At 37.1% G+C, this 17,710-nt stretch overlaps 1 protein-coding gene across 1 annotated transcript in view; it reads right to left on the bottom strand.

Annotated features, from left to right (window-relative positions):
- Positions 1-17,710, bottom strand: part of CLCN5 (chloride voltage-gated channel 5) — a 160,267-nt gene that overhangs the window by 45,314 nt on the left and 97,243 nt on the right. The window contains exon 4 of the mRNA XM_060136931.1: positions 1,080-1,226. Coding sequence (XP_059992914.1) covers positions 1,080-1,226 — 147 coding nt within the window. The remainder of the gene's footprint in view (positions 1-1,079; positions 1,227-17,710) is intronic.

The raw sequence follows: 17,710 nt of genomic DNA on the forward strand, positions 1-17,710 counted from the left end.
AAAACAATAATAGGGATGTATTTATTTATCATATTGTAAAGATGAAAAAAGAATTATAATATTTAGCACCAGCAAGGCTGGTGAAAGGGGAAATAAGCACTCTTACACACTCATGCTACAGAAATGCTCTCATACACTTAAAAGATACACACACACACACACACACACGCACATGTTTGTCCATTGTGGCATTGTTTGTAATAGCAAGAGATTGGAAGCAACTGAAATGTGCAACAATAGAAGCTTGGTTAAGTAAACTATGGTACAGCTATACCATGAAATTGTATGCAGCCAATGAAGAGAATGATGTTACTGCATAACCAAATAATAGATAAGGGGAATTCTCATTTTATAAATATATTCCAGATAATAAGAAAACAATTATAAAAAGGGGAAAGGATTTGAACAGACACTTCATCGAAGAGGATATAAGGTTGGCAGATGAGCACATGAAATGATGTTCAACATCATAAACCGTTAGGGAAATGAAATTAAAACCATGATGAGATAACACTACATAGCTGTTAGAACGGTTAAAATTAAAATTACTGAAAATACTAAGAGCAGAACAAGTGGAAGAACTACCATACATGGCTAGTTCAGATGCAAAATGGTACAGCCACTCTGAAAAATGGTTTGGCAGTTACTTACAAAGTTCAGCATACATTTATCACACAATCCAGTGATCCCACTCCGGGGTATACTACTCAGCAAGAGAAAGGAATGAACAACTTAAATGAATCTCCAAGGCATTAAGCTGAGTGAATGAAGTCAGTCTCAAAAGTTGAAACTATGTGACTCCATGTATATGACATTCTCAGAAAGGAAAAACTATGGGACAGAGAACAAATCAGTGGTTACCAGGGCTTGGGGGTCAGGGAGGACTGACTGCAAAGGGTAATAAGAAGGAATGCTTTGGGGGTGTTGAACTGTTCTTATCCTGTCAGTGGTGGTGATTACAAGTATCTACACATGTGTTAAAATTCATAGGACTGTGTGCCAGGAGATAAATAAATGTTATTGTATGTACATTGGAAATAATTTTTAAAAAGATAAATTGTCATCAGCAGTAATGATACCTTCTATTTCTCCATCTAAGGGAGGAACATCATCTCTCATGGAGAAATCCATAGCTGTCCCTGGTATGTCCATCAAGTCCTCATCACTGGAGCTGCTCTGGAAGCTATTGAAACTCCCCTGCTGAAAGCCTCTGTTATCCATGGCTCCTGTACAGAAAAAAAAACAGGAGGCTTATTACAATGATTTCCAAGCCCCTTACCACTTATTCTTTTTTTATTGTGGTAAATACACATAACATAAAATTTACCATTTAAACCATTTTAAACTGGCAATTCAGTAGCATTTAGCACATTTACAATGATGTGCAATCATCACTATCCATTTCCAGAAATTTTTCATTATCTCAAACAGAAACTTGCTACCCAGTAAACATAACTCCCCATCTCCCTCCCACCCCAGCCCCTTATAACCTCTATTCTCTTTCTGTGTCTGTGATTTGCTGATTCTGGATATTTCATATAAATGTAATCATATAAGATGTGGGCTTTTGTGTCTGGCTTCTTTCACTTCTCATAATTTTCTCAAGGCTCATCCATGCTGTAGCATGTATCAGTATGACATTCCTTTTTAGAACTGAATAACACCCATTGTATGGATATACCACATTTTATTTATCCATTTATCAGTTGATGGACATCTGGGTAGTTTTCACCTTTTGGGTTACCACTTATTCGTATGTCCTCTTTCATGCTCTTATTTTGACAGTATAGACACACAAACTACTTAGCATAGTCAGTTACCCTCCAGATATAACATACCACTACCCTTACAATGTAGTTGATATTGGTTTTTTGAGAACCATTGCAAATAAGCAAATCAAATGAGGACATGCATACAAAACTCATGGGAGTTCACAATAAAAATCTGAAATAAAAACTAGACAGCAGTATTCAGAAATGTGCTAGCCATCTGGGAGTGGAAAAATATTATTTTATGCCTCCGGCTCTCCCAGAGTTCTTAACACAATATAGATGCACAGAAATACTGGGAAAAAGAGGCATACTGTGCTGTTCAATGTTGTTCTCTGCTCAAGAATTTAATATTAAAGATGAAACACTTTCCACATCCCAAGTGGGAATCTTCAGATCATAAAATTTTATTCAAAAAAATCTTAGTATATTGATCATTTAAAAAAAAAACAGCATTACAGCCAACTTTATCTAGCCCTGCACCACCATCACCCCAGTTTTTGATGAAATCTTGATCAAGTTTCATAGCCAGCAAAGTTCTATTCGATTAGGCAAATAATACTATTTTTTTAAATTTCATTCATTCATTTTATTTTTGGCTGCATTGGGTCTTTGTTGCTGTGTGCAGGCTTTCTCTAGTTGCAGTGAGCGGGGGTGCCTCTTCATCGTGGTGTGTGGGCTTCTCATTGTGGTGGCTTCTCTTGTTCTGGAGCACGGGCTTCAGGCGCGCGGGCTTCAGAAGTTGTGGCAAGCGGGCTCGGTAGTTGTGGCTCACGGGCTCCAGACACAGGCTCAGTAGTTGTGGTGCACAGGCTTAGCTGCTCTATGGCACGTGGGATCTTCCCGGACCAGGGCTCGAACCCGTGTCCCCTGCATTGGCAGGCGGATTCTTAACCACTGCACCACCAGGGAAGCCCTAAATAATACTCTTTTAAGAAACTTCTTACTCTGGGTTATCAGAATTATGTGCAAGAATGTGGTAAATACCAAATACGTTAAATTAAACTTTAGGGGGACTTCCCTGGTGGTCCAGTGGTTAAGACTCTGTGCTCCCAATGCAGGGAGCCCGGGTTTGATCCCTGGTCGGGGAACTAAGATCCCACATACTGCAACTGGAGAGCCCGTACGCCACAACTAGAGAAGCCTGTGCACTGCAATGATGACCCTGAGCAGCCATAGTTAATTAATTAATTAATTTAAAATTAATTAATTAAATGTTAGGCCTAAAAAAATTGGAATCACAGCAGTTAAATTAAATATTTTAAACATTGAGCATAAAGGAGAAATAAGCAACATTTACCAGGACTTCAATTAATTTTCAGGCCCTGGGCCATGCGCTTAAAGTGAACGCTTTCACTTAATTTTTCCAGCGTTCCTAAGCTGTGGCATTAGCACTCCTAGTGCAGATGAGGAAACCAAAGCTCAGAGAGACTAAGTAACTTGCCCAGTTAGTGTTTTTAAAAGACGGTAAGCTCCAAATCATGTGTTCAATTTCACAACATCTCACTTATGATAAAGAGGTCAGCCTGAAGGAGGAGGTCAGCATGAGTGACATTTATGAACCACCTATTATGTATGAAGCATTGTGGGATAGTGGGACAGATACAGAAATGATGCTGGGTAGGCCAGATGAGATGAAGATTGAGAGGCAAAGACTTGGGAGTTATCAACATCAAGGTGATGACTGAAATCAAGAGAACAGATATTCTAAGGGAAATCTGCCATTCACTTATGGATAAGGATGAATATAAATAAAAGAAACACATTCTCAACAACATTCTTTAGTATACACCAATAGCTTGAACTCTGTGCAGACATGAATCTAAACAACAGGTTCTCCAGGAACATTACCATGCTTCCATGGTGACATATGGTCAGGTGGAGACGGTAGGGTCATTTACCCAGAGGTACTAATAATTTAGAAAATTATCTATCATAAAACCATTCCCTCAGCTACAAAACCTCTAACCTTCCTATGTGGATCAAATGTTTCCTAGGATACTAAGAATCCATGCTTTGCATCTTCAGCCCAGCTCCCTCGCTGCCAGCCAATCCTTCATCCTCGCTAGACTCTTCCTCCTGCTCTATCCTGCTTCCTTCACGCCCCTTCTCTGAGCCCACCTGCAAAAATGCACTTACACGAATTCCTCTGAATTATGATTCTAAGCAAGAGGGTGAAAAAGCGGACTCTGCCGCTGCTTCCAAGTCTAACCTGACTACCACGGATCCTTAGCAGGTTTTTCCTATTACCAACGACACACAGGAAATTCTGAATCTCTCAGTCTTCCCTCCTGTCATCCAGGAAGAAGTGTCTTTAATCTTTATTTAAGAAAAAAATTAGTCTCTCTATTTTGTTCTTGATCTGACTGAGATAGCAGATCCTTACCTGCCTTACTCTAAGTTACTTTATCTTATCCTTTAAGGAAACCTACTATCTCTAGCCCTCATCTCTATCTCAAGCTCCAGTCCTTAATTCCCAAGAATTCCATTTGACACTTCCGTTGCTTCTTCAAACTCAACAGGATGAAAATGAAAAACAAGCAGAAATAACATTAGCCTAAACACAAATAACAAAATCCAAACAAAGCATGTTTCCTGCCCTCACCCCTCACATGAACTTTCCCTTTTAAATGTAGGTGGGTGGCATCAGAGTCAATAGTTGCACTTAATATTTGTCTAACTCTGGGATTTACTACGTTCAACGAACCTATAAAAGCAATCTCAAAAGTAGGTATTCCAGGTTTCTAGAAATCTTAACGGAAAACGAGCACCATTTTAGCTGATGAGAAGAACTTGAGAGATTTTCTGTTTAAATTCATCCAACGCCTGTGAATTCCAGTGACTAGCACTGAAAGTAGGCAAGAAAATTTGCAAAATGATGCAGAATCCTTTCCCTCTCTCTTCACTGGTTATGTGCTTCATTCAGGAAATGATTTAAAATACACAGTTTCAGCAACTCTACATTAGCCACACAAATCATAGGAAGAAAAAGTATGGGGAGTCCAAAAATAATTTATATTTGGCTTTGGAATATGTCCTGTAGTCATATTTTCAGAAGGTGTACCTATTGTTCTGGGAATTCATTAAAACAAAATAATGACGCTACAAGATGAAGACTCAACAAAGGAGAAGCTGGAAAACTCTTCCATTTCCCCATTAGGACCTTACAAACTCCTTCCTGTAACCCACTGACACAGAACAACCCAGCTAAATTGAGCTGCCTCATTTCAAACATTTCATGGAATAGATATCTGGTTCAGTGTTTGGGTTATAAAGTGCTTCCTTAATAAGTACATAGAAATAAAGGGTCAACAAAAGAAAATTAGAAGCAGCAAGCAGATCAAGCAAAACAGATGCAACAAACTGGAGTTCAACAAAGAAAAAGAACATAATCAGTAAAACTCAAAGTGATATTTTGCCCGTGGATAATCCATTCTGGTAGTAGTTGGTTTTATTTTGCAGATATAAAAAAGTTCCAGACAAAAAGTTAAAGCAGCAGAATAATGAGGAAATAATTTAAAGTTCCTCCAAGTTGAGATTTGATCCTGCATTTAGTTGAACTCCAAGCCTATTGCTCTTTCCATAACACTCTGGGGCTTCCCTATGACATGTCAGTCCAGAGAATGGCACATCTGGAATAAATCAAACCTCTAGATGGTCACAAGCCTGAGGTCAGCCAGAATTTAGGGTAGACCAGGAACAAAGTAACAGGATTTATTATCCCAACTAGTGGATTACTATAGGGCTCGTCATACAAGGAAGGGTTATGGGGGGAGGGCAAATAGGGAAAAATGTTTGGTTGATATCTGCATTACATAGCTGACACTTTCAGTGCCTTTTGTCACCTTCTTGCTTAAAATCATAAGCTGGTTCCCCATTGCCTTTTGGGTCAAGTTTACATTTCTTTGTATGGTATTCAGAGCCCTATCAAATCTAGATCCCATCTACCCAGACAGACTTATCTCCTGCCATAGATTTGTTATACTCCACATAGGCCATGTACTTTAACACCTCCATACCTTTGCTCAGGCCATATATTCTATCTGAAATCCCACCCAGCCCCCATCCTCTTTTTAGCCTGGTGAAATCCCCTTCAATCCATCTCGGGCCAGCTCATACAAGCTTTTCCTCAACACCCCCTTTGTTCAGACATCTATGCTGATTGCATAATCTCTTCCACTTGAGTCTTGTGACTACACCGTATCCTTCTCATTTTTGTGGTCTTAACAACTCTAGTGTTGTTCCAGAGAAGGTATTCAATAAATGCTTATTGAGGAGGATTCTAGTTGGGGAGGAATGGTTAATAGCCAGTCAACATATTTACATAGCCAATACTCAATAAATCTATGCCTTGCACTATGAGGGTAGAGGATTAAGGATACAAAAAACATCTGTTACCCTGTCACTGCTCTCAAGAATTTATTATCTAGTTGGGGAGGAAACTTCCACATAATGTAATTATACAACAGCTAAGTGTTAAACTGCTAGAATAAAAGTGAAACTGGCATTTAGAAAATGGAAGGGAGATTGTAAGCTAGAGAAGCCTTCATGGAGGAAAGAAGGTATTCGAGGACCAGGAAACAAAATGGCCAAAGGCTTGAGATGAGAATGAGGCTGGCATCTGTGCTTGACTAGAGGACAGGGTAGCTGTATGTGAGCAAATGGTTGGGAAGCCAATGGAGTCGCTGTAGTTTTTGAGGAGCAACATGATAAAAACATAACTTTAGGAGGTAAGTGTGGCAGCAGTGGACTGGAAGAGAGAGGATGAAAAGGCTAGGAAGGCAGTTCACCACTTCCAGTTTCAACGTAGGTCATTTAGGATGGAGGAAGAAGGGGGAAAAGGGGAGGAGGAGTGCATATTCCCAACAGCTGTACTGAAAGAGCCAGGTGGGGATGGGGTGGGATGGTGCTAATTTGTGGTATGGCATACTAGCATCTTGTTTAACTAGTGACAGCAACACATGTTGGTACAAACAAATTAATACCTCCATCTCAACTAGCCCATTTGGCAAAAGCAAATGTATAAACCAATGGGCAGGCTGATACACACAACCCTTCAAATAAAAATATAAAGTATGTCACATATTCCAATGCTAACAAACACAAAGAAGCAATAAACTTTTCTATTTCTTATTTTGGTTCAAGAACGATAACTGTTGACCTGAACATGGCATTCCATGTACGTAATATGCCAGATACCACAAATGTGGAAAAGGGAGGATGCAAAAGGAAAAAAGGGTAAGAGAGGCATTATACAACCTACCAAGATACAAGTATTGTCTTATCATTTAAAAGAAAGAACATTAAGTCAATCCTAAGTATAACATTGAAGGTGACAAGAACTGGCACATACATAAAATCACCCTTTTTCTACCCACTATACTTTGAGCTACTTGAGGACAGGGTACCTTAAATCTGTATTCCTAAGTGCCTGACACAAAGAGAGCTCAGTAAATAATCTAGATTATACTCCGATTCCAGTTTTAGTTGCTTTATTTTGAGAGGCAGAAATGAAATGCAAATCTTGGACAGTAGTCTCTGAGGTGCCTTATTTCAGAGGTTTGGGCCAATCCTAACCCAAGTCACCTTCTCTACCTGTCAAAATTTCAAGTAAAAAGTTCCAGGAGGAAGTAACAATGCTTCTTCTCACAGTGTGGTCTTCATCTGGGAGTCATCCTCACAGACAAGTAGGGGTTATGAGAAAAAACAGAACTCAGAGCAGGCAGTACGAGAACAGCAGTTCTCAAATTTTTTGGTCTCAGGATCCCTTTAGTCCTCAAAATTATTGAGGGACCTAAAGAGCTTGTATTTATAGGGGTTCTATCTATAGATATTTACTGAATTAGAAATCAAACCCCAGAAATGTTCAAAATAAATATTTATTAATGTATTTAAATATAATAATACTCATCCCATTATATGTTTATGTTAACTTTTGGAAAAAAAATCTATATTTTCCAAAAAAAATTAGTGAGAGGCATTTTGCAAATCTTTTTATTTTTTAATTTTTTAGATTTTTAAATTTTTTATTCTTACTTTTATTTATTTATTGGCCTCACCACGCTGCTTGCAAGATCTTAGTTACCTGACCAGGGTTCGAACCCGGGCCCCCTGCAGTGGAAGCTCAGAGTCCTAACCACTGGACCACCAGAGAATTCCCACAAATCTTTTTAATGTCTGCCTTAAGAGGACACATATTCCATTAGCCATCAGAGCAATGACATCAGCACCTGTCATACAGCCTCTAGAAAACTCCACTGCATATTCATGAGAAAATGAGAATGAAAAAGGCAAAGAAAATCTTAATATTAATATGAAAATAGTTTTGATTTTGCAGACCCCATGACAGGGTCTCAGGAAGCACAGACCACTCTTTGAGAATTGTTAAAGGAGAGAAAGAACACAGAATGGAGAAACCATACTTGGGCAACACTCATGACTGGTAAGAAGGAGGAAGAGGACAAACCAGTCAGATGAGACCGTGTTGACAGATGAAGGAAGTGGAAGTGAAGCAAACTAATATTTCCTATAAATATTTTTCCAAAGGAGAAATAGCCTTGATATATAAAGAGATTGTTCAAATCATTAAAACTGAATCCCAACAGATGAAAGGGCAAAAGATATTGGTAAGTAGATAATTTATTAAAGAAAACGGGGAAAGGGGTTTTAAAAATTCAGAGAAATTAAAATTGAAACAATAATATGCTATTGTCCCTTAGCATTTCTTTGGTTTTATCTCAGAAATTCTTTCTTTCTTTCTTTCTTTTTTTTTTGGCTGTGCCACATAGATTGTGGGATCTTAGTTCCCCAACCAGGGATCGAACCCAGGCCCCTGCAGTGAAAGTGCCAAGTCCTAACCACTAGACCACCAGGGAATTCCCTCAGAGATTCTTCAAATATGGTAACACTCTGATAGAAAGGCTTTCAAGAGTGACAAATAAGATGGCTAGAGAAGCACCCTGAAGTTCAAGGACAAGAGCCTGCCAGGCCTGACAAAGACACCACTCATATTTTATAGATCACTTTCACTTTGGAATATATGAGTAAAACACCAAAATAAACTTTAAGAAACTGAAATATAGCATTACATTGAAAGATTTGCCTACTATAAATAAGGAGAGTTTATTCCAAGAACACAAGACTGATATCACAAGGGAAATTGTCGACATCATTTATCAGACTAACAGATAAAATTTTAAAAGCCATAATTATCTCAATAGATGTCAAGAACAGATTTTAAAAGTTTATATTTATTCCAGATTAAAATATTTTAAAAATATTCCAGGTGGAAAATTTGTTTCTTGACATGATACAGAAAATTTAAATTAAAACCAAGAAGCAAAATCTCATTCCCCTTAATACAGGAAGATAATGATGCCTCCTGTTGCCTGTTATATTTAACATGGTAAAAGAAAACTTTAAGAGGAAAAAAGTGAAGAATGCATATAGGAAAGGAAGAAATATATTTTGATGTTTGGATTGCATGAATACATATCTATACAGCTCTAAAAATATTAACTAAAAATAACTAAAGGTAATAAATGAATTCAGAAATTATAAGGCAAATAGACAAAAAAACAACTGCATTCCCATGTACTATCACAGAACTAGAAAATACAATAATTTATTTATGATAGAGACATACACTTGAAACACAATATTACTGTAAAATTTATAAAATCCAAGTAGGAGGAAAAAAGAATGACATAAATCAACAAAGAAGTATCATGCTCATGGATAGAAAGTCTAAATATAGTAAGAACAAAACAGACACCAATCTGAATTGTATTACAACTATATATTAATCTAGAGTCCCTATGGCATCCTTTAGATAACTTGAAAGATTGATAGTGAACTTTACCTGGAAGAATAAGTAGGCAAGGATACTAGTGTATATATTTTCTTAAGTAAATATGGCAAACATAACCTGTCAGATTTTAATCTTCTACAAAGAAACAATCATCAAAACCTTATGGCACTGGATTAAGAATAGAGATTCTAGCAGTGGACACGCACTATTTTACGAACTTAATAGCTGATAAACCAGAAGCAACACAACTATAAGGAAAGGATCAACCACTTTTTAGTAAATAGTTGAGGGATTGCTAGATATCAAAATGGAAAACAATGTACAATTACAACATATACCACATTGTGATAAATTCCAAATGGGTTTTTTTAGGGTTGATTTTTAAAATAACACAGAATAGTATATTCATTCCAGATGTGGTGGACAGGCAAAGTTATTTCTGACCATGGACACATACAAAATGGATTAATTAATATGTAGTAAAATAAATAACATTTTGCATCAGGGAATGTATGTAATAAAATGAAGTGAAAAGAACAGAGGAACAAATCTGTGTCATCATTGATAAAGGTAATAAAAAAGGTGGATGCACATATTCAAGTAAAGATTAAAGGAGGATTTCTGGTCAAGAATGTAATAAGGAGCTTGGAAGTTCTCATTCTCATCCTCACAATGAGAAAAAACTGAACAAACTGAAAATCAACAACTCTCCTTAGATCCATCAGAGAACTCAGATTACAGGACAAACTACTGTCTCCAAACTTAGGGAGACAGACAGGCGGATACAGAGAATCATAGCTTACACTAGCGGAACCCTCTTTGAGAACCAGTGTCAGGGTAGGAGAACCTAAACTGTAATTGAAGAATAGCTAGAGGCTTAGTGTGGACAAATTTGAGAGTTAAGAACTCGAAAAGGCCCAGTGAAGACCAGAGAAAAATCCCCTCGTGCTTCCGGTAGGGGCAGGAAAATGAACAGGGCATTCTCTTCTTTTTACAAGGCTGGTCCTCAGGAGAAACTATTTTACCAACGCCTAACCAACTTAGCGGAAAGGAAAACTGAAGTCTAGCTCCCTCCAGCCTTCCTGTCTCACATAAAGGAGAAAAAACAAAAGAAAATAAAACTGAGAAGCACCTGTGAAGTTCACAGTCAAGGGGGCACAGGCTTGCTAAAAGACTGAAACCTAATCATAGGACTATAGAACACATCCCTTCCTCCATGCCTTACTAACACATCAACAGGGCTCATGAATAACAATAGGAGAATATAACTATAAGAACTGCAAAACCCAAATACATATGAGGGACAAAAACAAAGACATTAGAGAAAATTTTAGCCTCTGACACATACAGATACAGCAAACAGTAAACATATCCTAACCCCCATCCAGATAAACATAAAATCTCACACTAAAGGCCTATTTACTTTAGTTATTTTTACCCAGTATATCATTGTCCAGCTTTCAAAAAAAATTCCAAGGCATACTAAAAGACCAGGAAAAAAAAACAAAAACAGCATGTAGAGACAGAGCAAGCATCAGAACCAGAGTCAGATGTGGAAGGAATGTTGGAATTTTCAGAACAGCAATTTAAAGTAACTATGATTAATATTCTAAGGGCCTTGGAAAAGGTGGACAACATGCAAGAACAGATGGGTAATGTAAACAGAGAGATGGAAACTAAAAGAAAAAATCAAAAGGAAATACTAGAAATGAAAAATGCTGTAAAAAAAAAAGGTGAAGAATGTCTTTGATAGATGCATCAACAGACTGAACACAGCAGAGGAAAAGGATCAGCAAGTTTGAAGAAATGTCAATAGAAACCTCTAAAACTGAAATGCCAAGAGAAAAGAAGAATGAAAAAAATGAAAAGAATATCAAGAGCTGTGGGACAATTACAAAAGGTGTAACATACACATAACGGCAATAACAAGAAGAAATGCTGCAAAAGAAATATTTGAAGCAATAATAATGAAGCAATAATGAAGCAATAAAAACCACAGGTCCAGAAAGCTCAGAGAACATGAAGGAGGATAAATATATACATACATACATACTACAACTAGGCATATAATACCCAAACTGCAGAAAATCAAAGTCTTGAAAGTAGCCAGAGGAATAAACACCTTACCTATAGAAGAGCAAAGATAAGAAATACACCAGACTTCTCTTCAGAAACCATGCAATCAAGAAGAGAGAAGAGTGAAAAATATGAAGTATTGAAAAAAACCATGGATCAAGAATTCTGAATCCAGAGAAATTATCCTTCAAAACTGAATGAGAAATAAAGACTTTTCTCAGAAAAGCAAAAATTGAGGTAATTTGTCAGCAGTAGACCTGCCTTTCAGGAAATGTTAAAAGATATTCTTTAGGAAAAAGAAAAATGATAGAGGTCAGAAACTCATATCTATGTAAAGAAAGGAAGAGTGCTAGAGAAAGAATAAAGTAAAATAAAATATTTTTTAATTCTTAATTGAGCTACAGACAACAGTTTGTGCAAAATAATAACAGCAACAATATTCAGTGATGCTATCTTATGGATAAGTGAAATGAAAGACAGGAATATTATAAGGGACAGAGGGAGGAAGTGGGAATACTCTGAAAATAAGGTACTTGCATTATTACTCATTAAGTAGAATTGTGTTATTTGAAAGAAGACTTAGATTAGCTGTAAATGTATATTGCAAACATAAGGGCAACCACTAAAAAAAGTAAAAAGATAAAAAGGAAAGGAAAAAGTATGATTAATATGCTAAGAAAGGAGGAAAAATGGACTCACACAAAATGTTCAATTAAAACTAGAAGGCAAAGAAAGAGTGGAAGATAAAATAAGAAAACAACAAGGGCAACAAATAGGAAACAGTAACAAATATGGCAGATAATGTGGACTCAACATATCAGTAATCACTTTACACATCAATAGTCTATTAAATATACCAATTAAAAGGCAGAGACTGCCATAGTGGATAAAAATACAACACCCAACTACGTTGTCTATAAGAAACCATGCTAACACTAATTAAAATGAAGCTAGAGTAGCTATATTAATTTCAGAAAAAGCTAACTTCAGAGCAAGGCAAATTATCAGGGATAAAGAGGTACATTACAAAATGATAAACGGGTCAATTCTCTAAGAAGCCATAGGAATCCTTAATGTGTATGTGCCTAACAACAGAGCATAAAAATACATGAGGCGAAAACTGACAGAATGGCAAAGAGAAACAGATGAACCCACCATTATAGTTGGAGACTTCAACAGCCCTCTACTGGAAATGGACAGATCCAGAACCAGAAAATCAGTAAATACATAGCTGAACTAAATAGCATCAACCAACTGAATCAAGTTGGCAAATATAGAATCCTTCATCTAACAGCAGCAGCAGAATACACTTTTTTTTTTTACACTTTCTTCTTAAGCTCACATGGATCATTCACAAAGACAGATGACATTCTGGGCCCTGAAATACACCTTAACAATTAAAAAAAAAACAGAAATCATGCAAAGTTTGCTCTCAGATCGTAATGGAATTAAACTAGAAATCAACAACAGAAAGGTAGCTGGAAAAACCGAAAATACTTAGAGATTAAAGGACACACTTCTAAACAACACATGGGTCAAAGAATAAGTCACAAGAGAAATTAAACATTTTGAAGTAAATGAAAATTTAAAATCAAAATTTGTGAGAAGCAGCAAAACCAGCACTTAGAGGGAAATTTATAGCATTCAATGCATATATTAGAAAAGAAGAAAGGTCTAAAATCAACCCTCTAAGTTTCCACCTTAGGAAACTAGGAAAAGAAGGGCAAATTAAACCCAAAGTAAGCACAAGAAAATAAATAATAAAAATTAGAGCAGAAATCGATGAAACTGAAGACAGGAAATTAATAAAATAAATCAACAAAACCAAGAGTTGGTTCTTTTAACAGATCGATAAAATTAATAAACCTATAGCCAGGTTAACTAAGAAAAAGAGAGAGAAGATACAAATTAATAATGTCAAAAATGAAACAGGAACCATCACTATTCATCTTATGGACATTAAAAAGATAATAAAGGAATATTATTAGAAAATCTATGCTCACAAATTTGATAACCTAGATGAAATGGACTAATACCTTGAAAAATACAGTCTACCAAAACTCACACAAAGAGAAACAGATCAGTGAATATGCTTATATCTATTAAATAAGTTGAATCACTAATAACCTTCCAAAACAGAAAGCACCAGACCCAGATGGAATCACTAGTGAATCCTACCAAACATTTAAAGAAATTATATCAATTCTCCACAATCTCTTTCAAAAAATAGAAGCAGAAAGATTATTTCCTAACTCATTTTATGAGACTAGCATTATCTTAATACCAAAACAAGACAAAGACAAGAATAGAAAACTACAATATTTCACATGAGCACAGTTGCAAAAAGCCTCAACAAAATATTAGCAGATCAAATCCAACAATGTATAAAAGAGTTATATGCCATAACCAAGTATGATTTATTTCAGGCATGCAAGGCAGGTCCACCATTAAAAAATCAATTAGTATAATGCATTACATCAACAAGCCTAAAGAAGAAAAATCGTAAGAACATATCAATCGATGCAAAAAGAAAAAAAGCATTTGACAAAAATCCAACATCCATTCATGATAAAATCTCTCAACAAACCAGGAATGAAGGGGAACTTCCTCAACTAGAGCTAACATTTTAAACATAATGGTAAGGACCTAGATGCCTTCCTGCTAAGACCAGGAATAAGACAAGGATGTCTGTGCTCACGACTCCTACTCAGCATCATACTAGAAGTCCCAACTAATGCAATAACAATGAAAGGAAACAAAAGGTATACAGTTTGGGAAGGAAGCAATAAAACTGTCTTTGTTCACAGACAACATGATTGTCTACACAGAAAAAAACTCCTGAACTAATGATTAACTCTAGCAAGGTTGCAGGATACAAGGTTAATATACAAAAGTCAACTACTTTCTTGTATATCAGCAATGAACAAATGGAATTTCAAATTAAAAGCACAATGCCATTAGAGCTGTAAAATGTGCTGCTGTGGGGAGGACTAAATGAACCAGAAATCATTACTCCTTCTAGCCTGGAAAATCTCCAACATTAGTTTACACCATAGGAAACAATCTTTTTTGCCTGTATCATGAACAGCCACTCTGGGGTATTTGAAAGAGTTTATAATAAAGTTTTTCAATTGGAGATTGTGGCTATAGAGATACTCATCAGAGAACTATAACAACGTCAGTGATTCCCAGAAAGTCATCGGGCTTGGAGGGCAGGAAGCCTCTCCACGATGCATGTCATCTCGGAATAGATCATGTCATGAAATCTCTTTCTACACCACTCTTACAGAGAACCTGGCAGTGTTTTCCTAAACAGATGCCCTAGTATCAAAAGCTCAACTGATGGAATGAGATGTAAACCCCTAACATAGTAGGAAAATACACATAAAGGACTGGAGAGAAGGAAAGAGTTCAGGACTGGTTGTCAGGAAACCCAGTCCTGTGTCCCTTCCTCCTCTGCCTCTCTAAATATCAGTTTTCACATTTGTAAAATGTGCTCCCTCACCCCACCCACCAAGGATCATAAACTCTTTGAGGGCAGTGGTAAGTCTTAGCTCCAGAATCACACATCTAGGTTTGGCCAAGAATAAAACTGTAAAATAAAAAAAAAAAATTAAACACAGTGCCATTTACATTAGCACCAAAAATATGAAATAATTAGGTATAAATCTAATAAAATGTGTACAAGATCTATATGATTAAAGAAATCAAAGATCTAAATAAATGGAGACATATTTCATGCACATGGACAGGAAGACTCAATACTGTCAAAGACGTCAGTTCTTCCCAGCTTGATCTATAGATTCAATGCAATCCTAATCAAAATACCAGAAAGTTATTTTGTGGATATCAACAAACTGATACTAAAGTTTATATGGAAGGGCAAAAAAGTCAGAAAACCTCACACAATATTGAAGGAGAAGAACAAAGTCGGAGCACTGACATTACCCAACTTCAAGACTTATTAAAAAGCTACAGTAATTAAGACAATGTGGTGTTGGTGGAAGAATAGACAAATTGATCAATAAAACAGACTAGAGAGCCCAGAAATAAACCCACACAAACATAGTCAACTGATCTTTGAGAAAGAACAAGAGGCAATTCAATGGAGAAAGGACAGTCTTTTCAACAAACGGTACTGGAACTGGACATCCACATGCAAAAGAGAAAATGAATCTAGACAAAGATCTGCAACTTTCACAAAAATTAACTCAAAATGGATCATAGACCTAAATGTAAAGTGCAAAACTATAAAACTCCTGCAAGAAAACCTAGGTGACCTTGGGTTTGGAGATAACTTTTTAGCTACAACACCAAAAGTATGATCTATGAAAGAAAAAAGTTGATAAATTGGACTTTATTAAAATTAAAAACTTCTGCTCTGCAAAAGCCACTGCTAAAAGAATGAAAAAAACAAGGCACATATGGGAGAAAATATTTGCAAAAGACACACCTGATAAGGGACTGGTACCCAAAACATACAAATAACTCTTAAAGAAGTTTTTTTTTTCTTTTGGGCGCGCTGCGCAGCTTATGGGATCTTAGTTCCCCGGCCAGATATTGAACCCGGGCCCTCAGCAATGAAACTGCAGAGTCCTAACCACTGGACCACCAGGGAATTCCCAAGAACTCTTAAAAGAGTTTACACATAAGGAAATTCTGACTCTTAAAAATCATCCTGTGGAACACAGAAATCTGTATTAAAGTTATTTAAACCAGTGGTTCTCCAAGCGCACCGTGCATCAGAATCCCCTGAAGGGCTTATTACACAGACTGCTGGGCTGCCTACCGGAGCCCACCCCCGATTTTCTGATTCCCTAAGTCTGAGGTGGGACCTGACCATTTGATGTTCTAACAAGGTCCCTGGGAATGCTGGTGCTGCTGGCCCTGTGCATCAAGAAAGATGTAAAGTCTGAGAAAAATAAGAGCAAGGCCGAGCAGCCACCAAAATGGGGTTTTAGAGTACACAAAAAGTTAAAAGGCACATATTAAACAAGTTGAGTCTCTTTTTGCAGAGTACATTAGGCGAAGTTGGGAGAGAACAAGTCCCACTTATTTAAGAACTTGAGAAAAGATTGAAAAGTTGTTTGTCTTTTCCTATCACACTCTTTCTCTCTCTGTGTCTCTCTCACCATCTGTAATACTGTATTGCTATACTGACCTGAAATCATAAATCTGTAATGGGCAATGGGCAAAGGCACTAAGAAAGGTAGGAATGAACAGATCAGCCTAGCTGAAATGGAGAGTGCACTGGAGAATACTGCTAAGGCAGTCTAGCTAAAAATGCTAGACTAAATCTGCATTCTCCATCCCCTCTCTCTTTTCTCTTAAAGATTGATCCTAGATAGCATAACTCATTGGACTATCCCTCATTTCCAGGAGACAAAACAGGCTGCTGATAAGCAACTCTGAACTCTGGCACAATATCCTCTGCCACTCTCTACACCCAAACATGTACGTAGTCAAAAGGTGGATGGAGAACATAAGAAGAGTTTCTAAGAAACTCCTAAATGTGCCCACAAAGCCAAACATCCAATGCTGTCTATTACGTTCACCTCAGTTTTTCTAGCAACCAGCATAGTGGCTGGCGCATAGTAAATGCTCCCTAAATAATTGCTGGAAGAGTGACCAAATCTGAGGGAAGTGATGTAAATCTGAACGGTCCTCCTATATGATCACAATGCATACTTTCCTTAGACCCAGGCATATAGATGATGGGTTCAGAAAGCCCAGCACCTACATGTAATGAATATGAGGGAGGGAGCCAATCAGAAGGCTCAGGTATGGGAAAAGTGTGTGTACATACATGTGCAAGCACTTCCACCTACCTGCAATGACAAGGCCCATCCCGACACACTACACGTGTACATAATAGATAATGATGAAATCTACTCTTCCATATGCTTCCAATGGTCTGCTAAAAAGAAGATTTGCCTTTCTGTGCACTGAGAGGATGAAACACAAGGCTTATTTCCGTGCACACTGAACATGCAGACACGATGATAATAAAGATGTTTATTCTCACACAAATCCCCTAGACAGTAAGGCCACTGCA

This window comes from Lagenorhynchus albirostris, chromosome X, assembly GCF_949774975.1.
Source record: "Lagenorhynchus albirostris chromosome X, mLagAlb1.1, whole genome shotgun sequence".
Taxonomy (NCBI): domain Eukaryota; kingdom Metazoa; phylum Chordata; class Mammalia; order Artiodactyla; family Delphinidae; genus Lagenorhynchus; species Lagenorhynchus albirostris.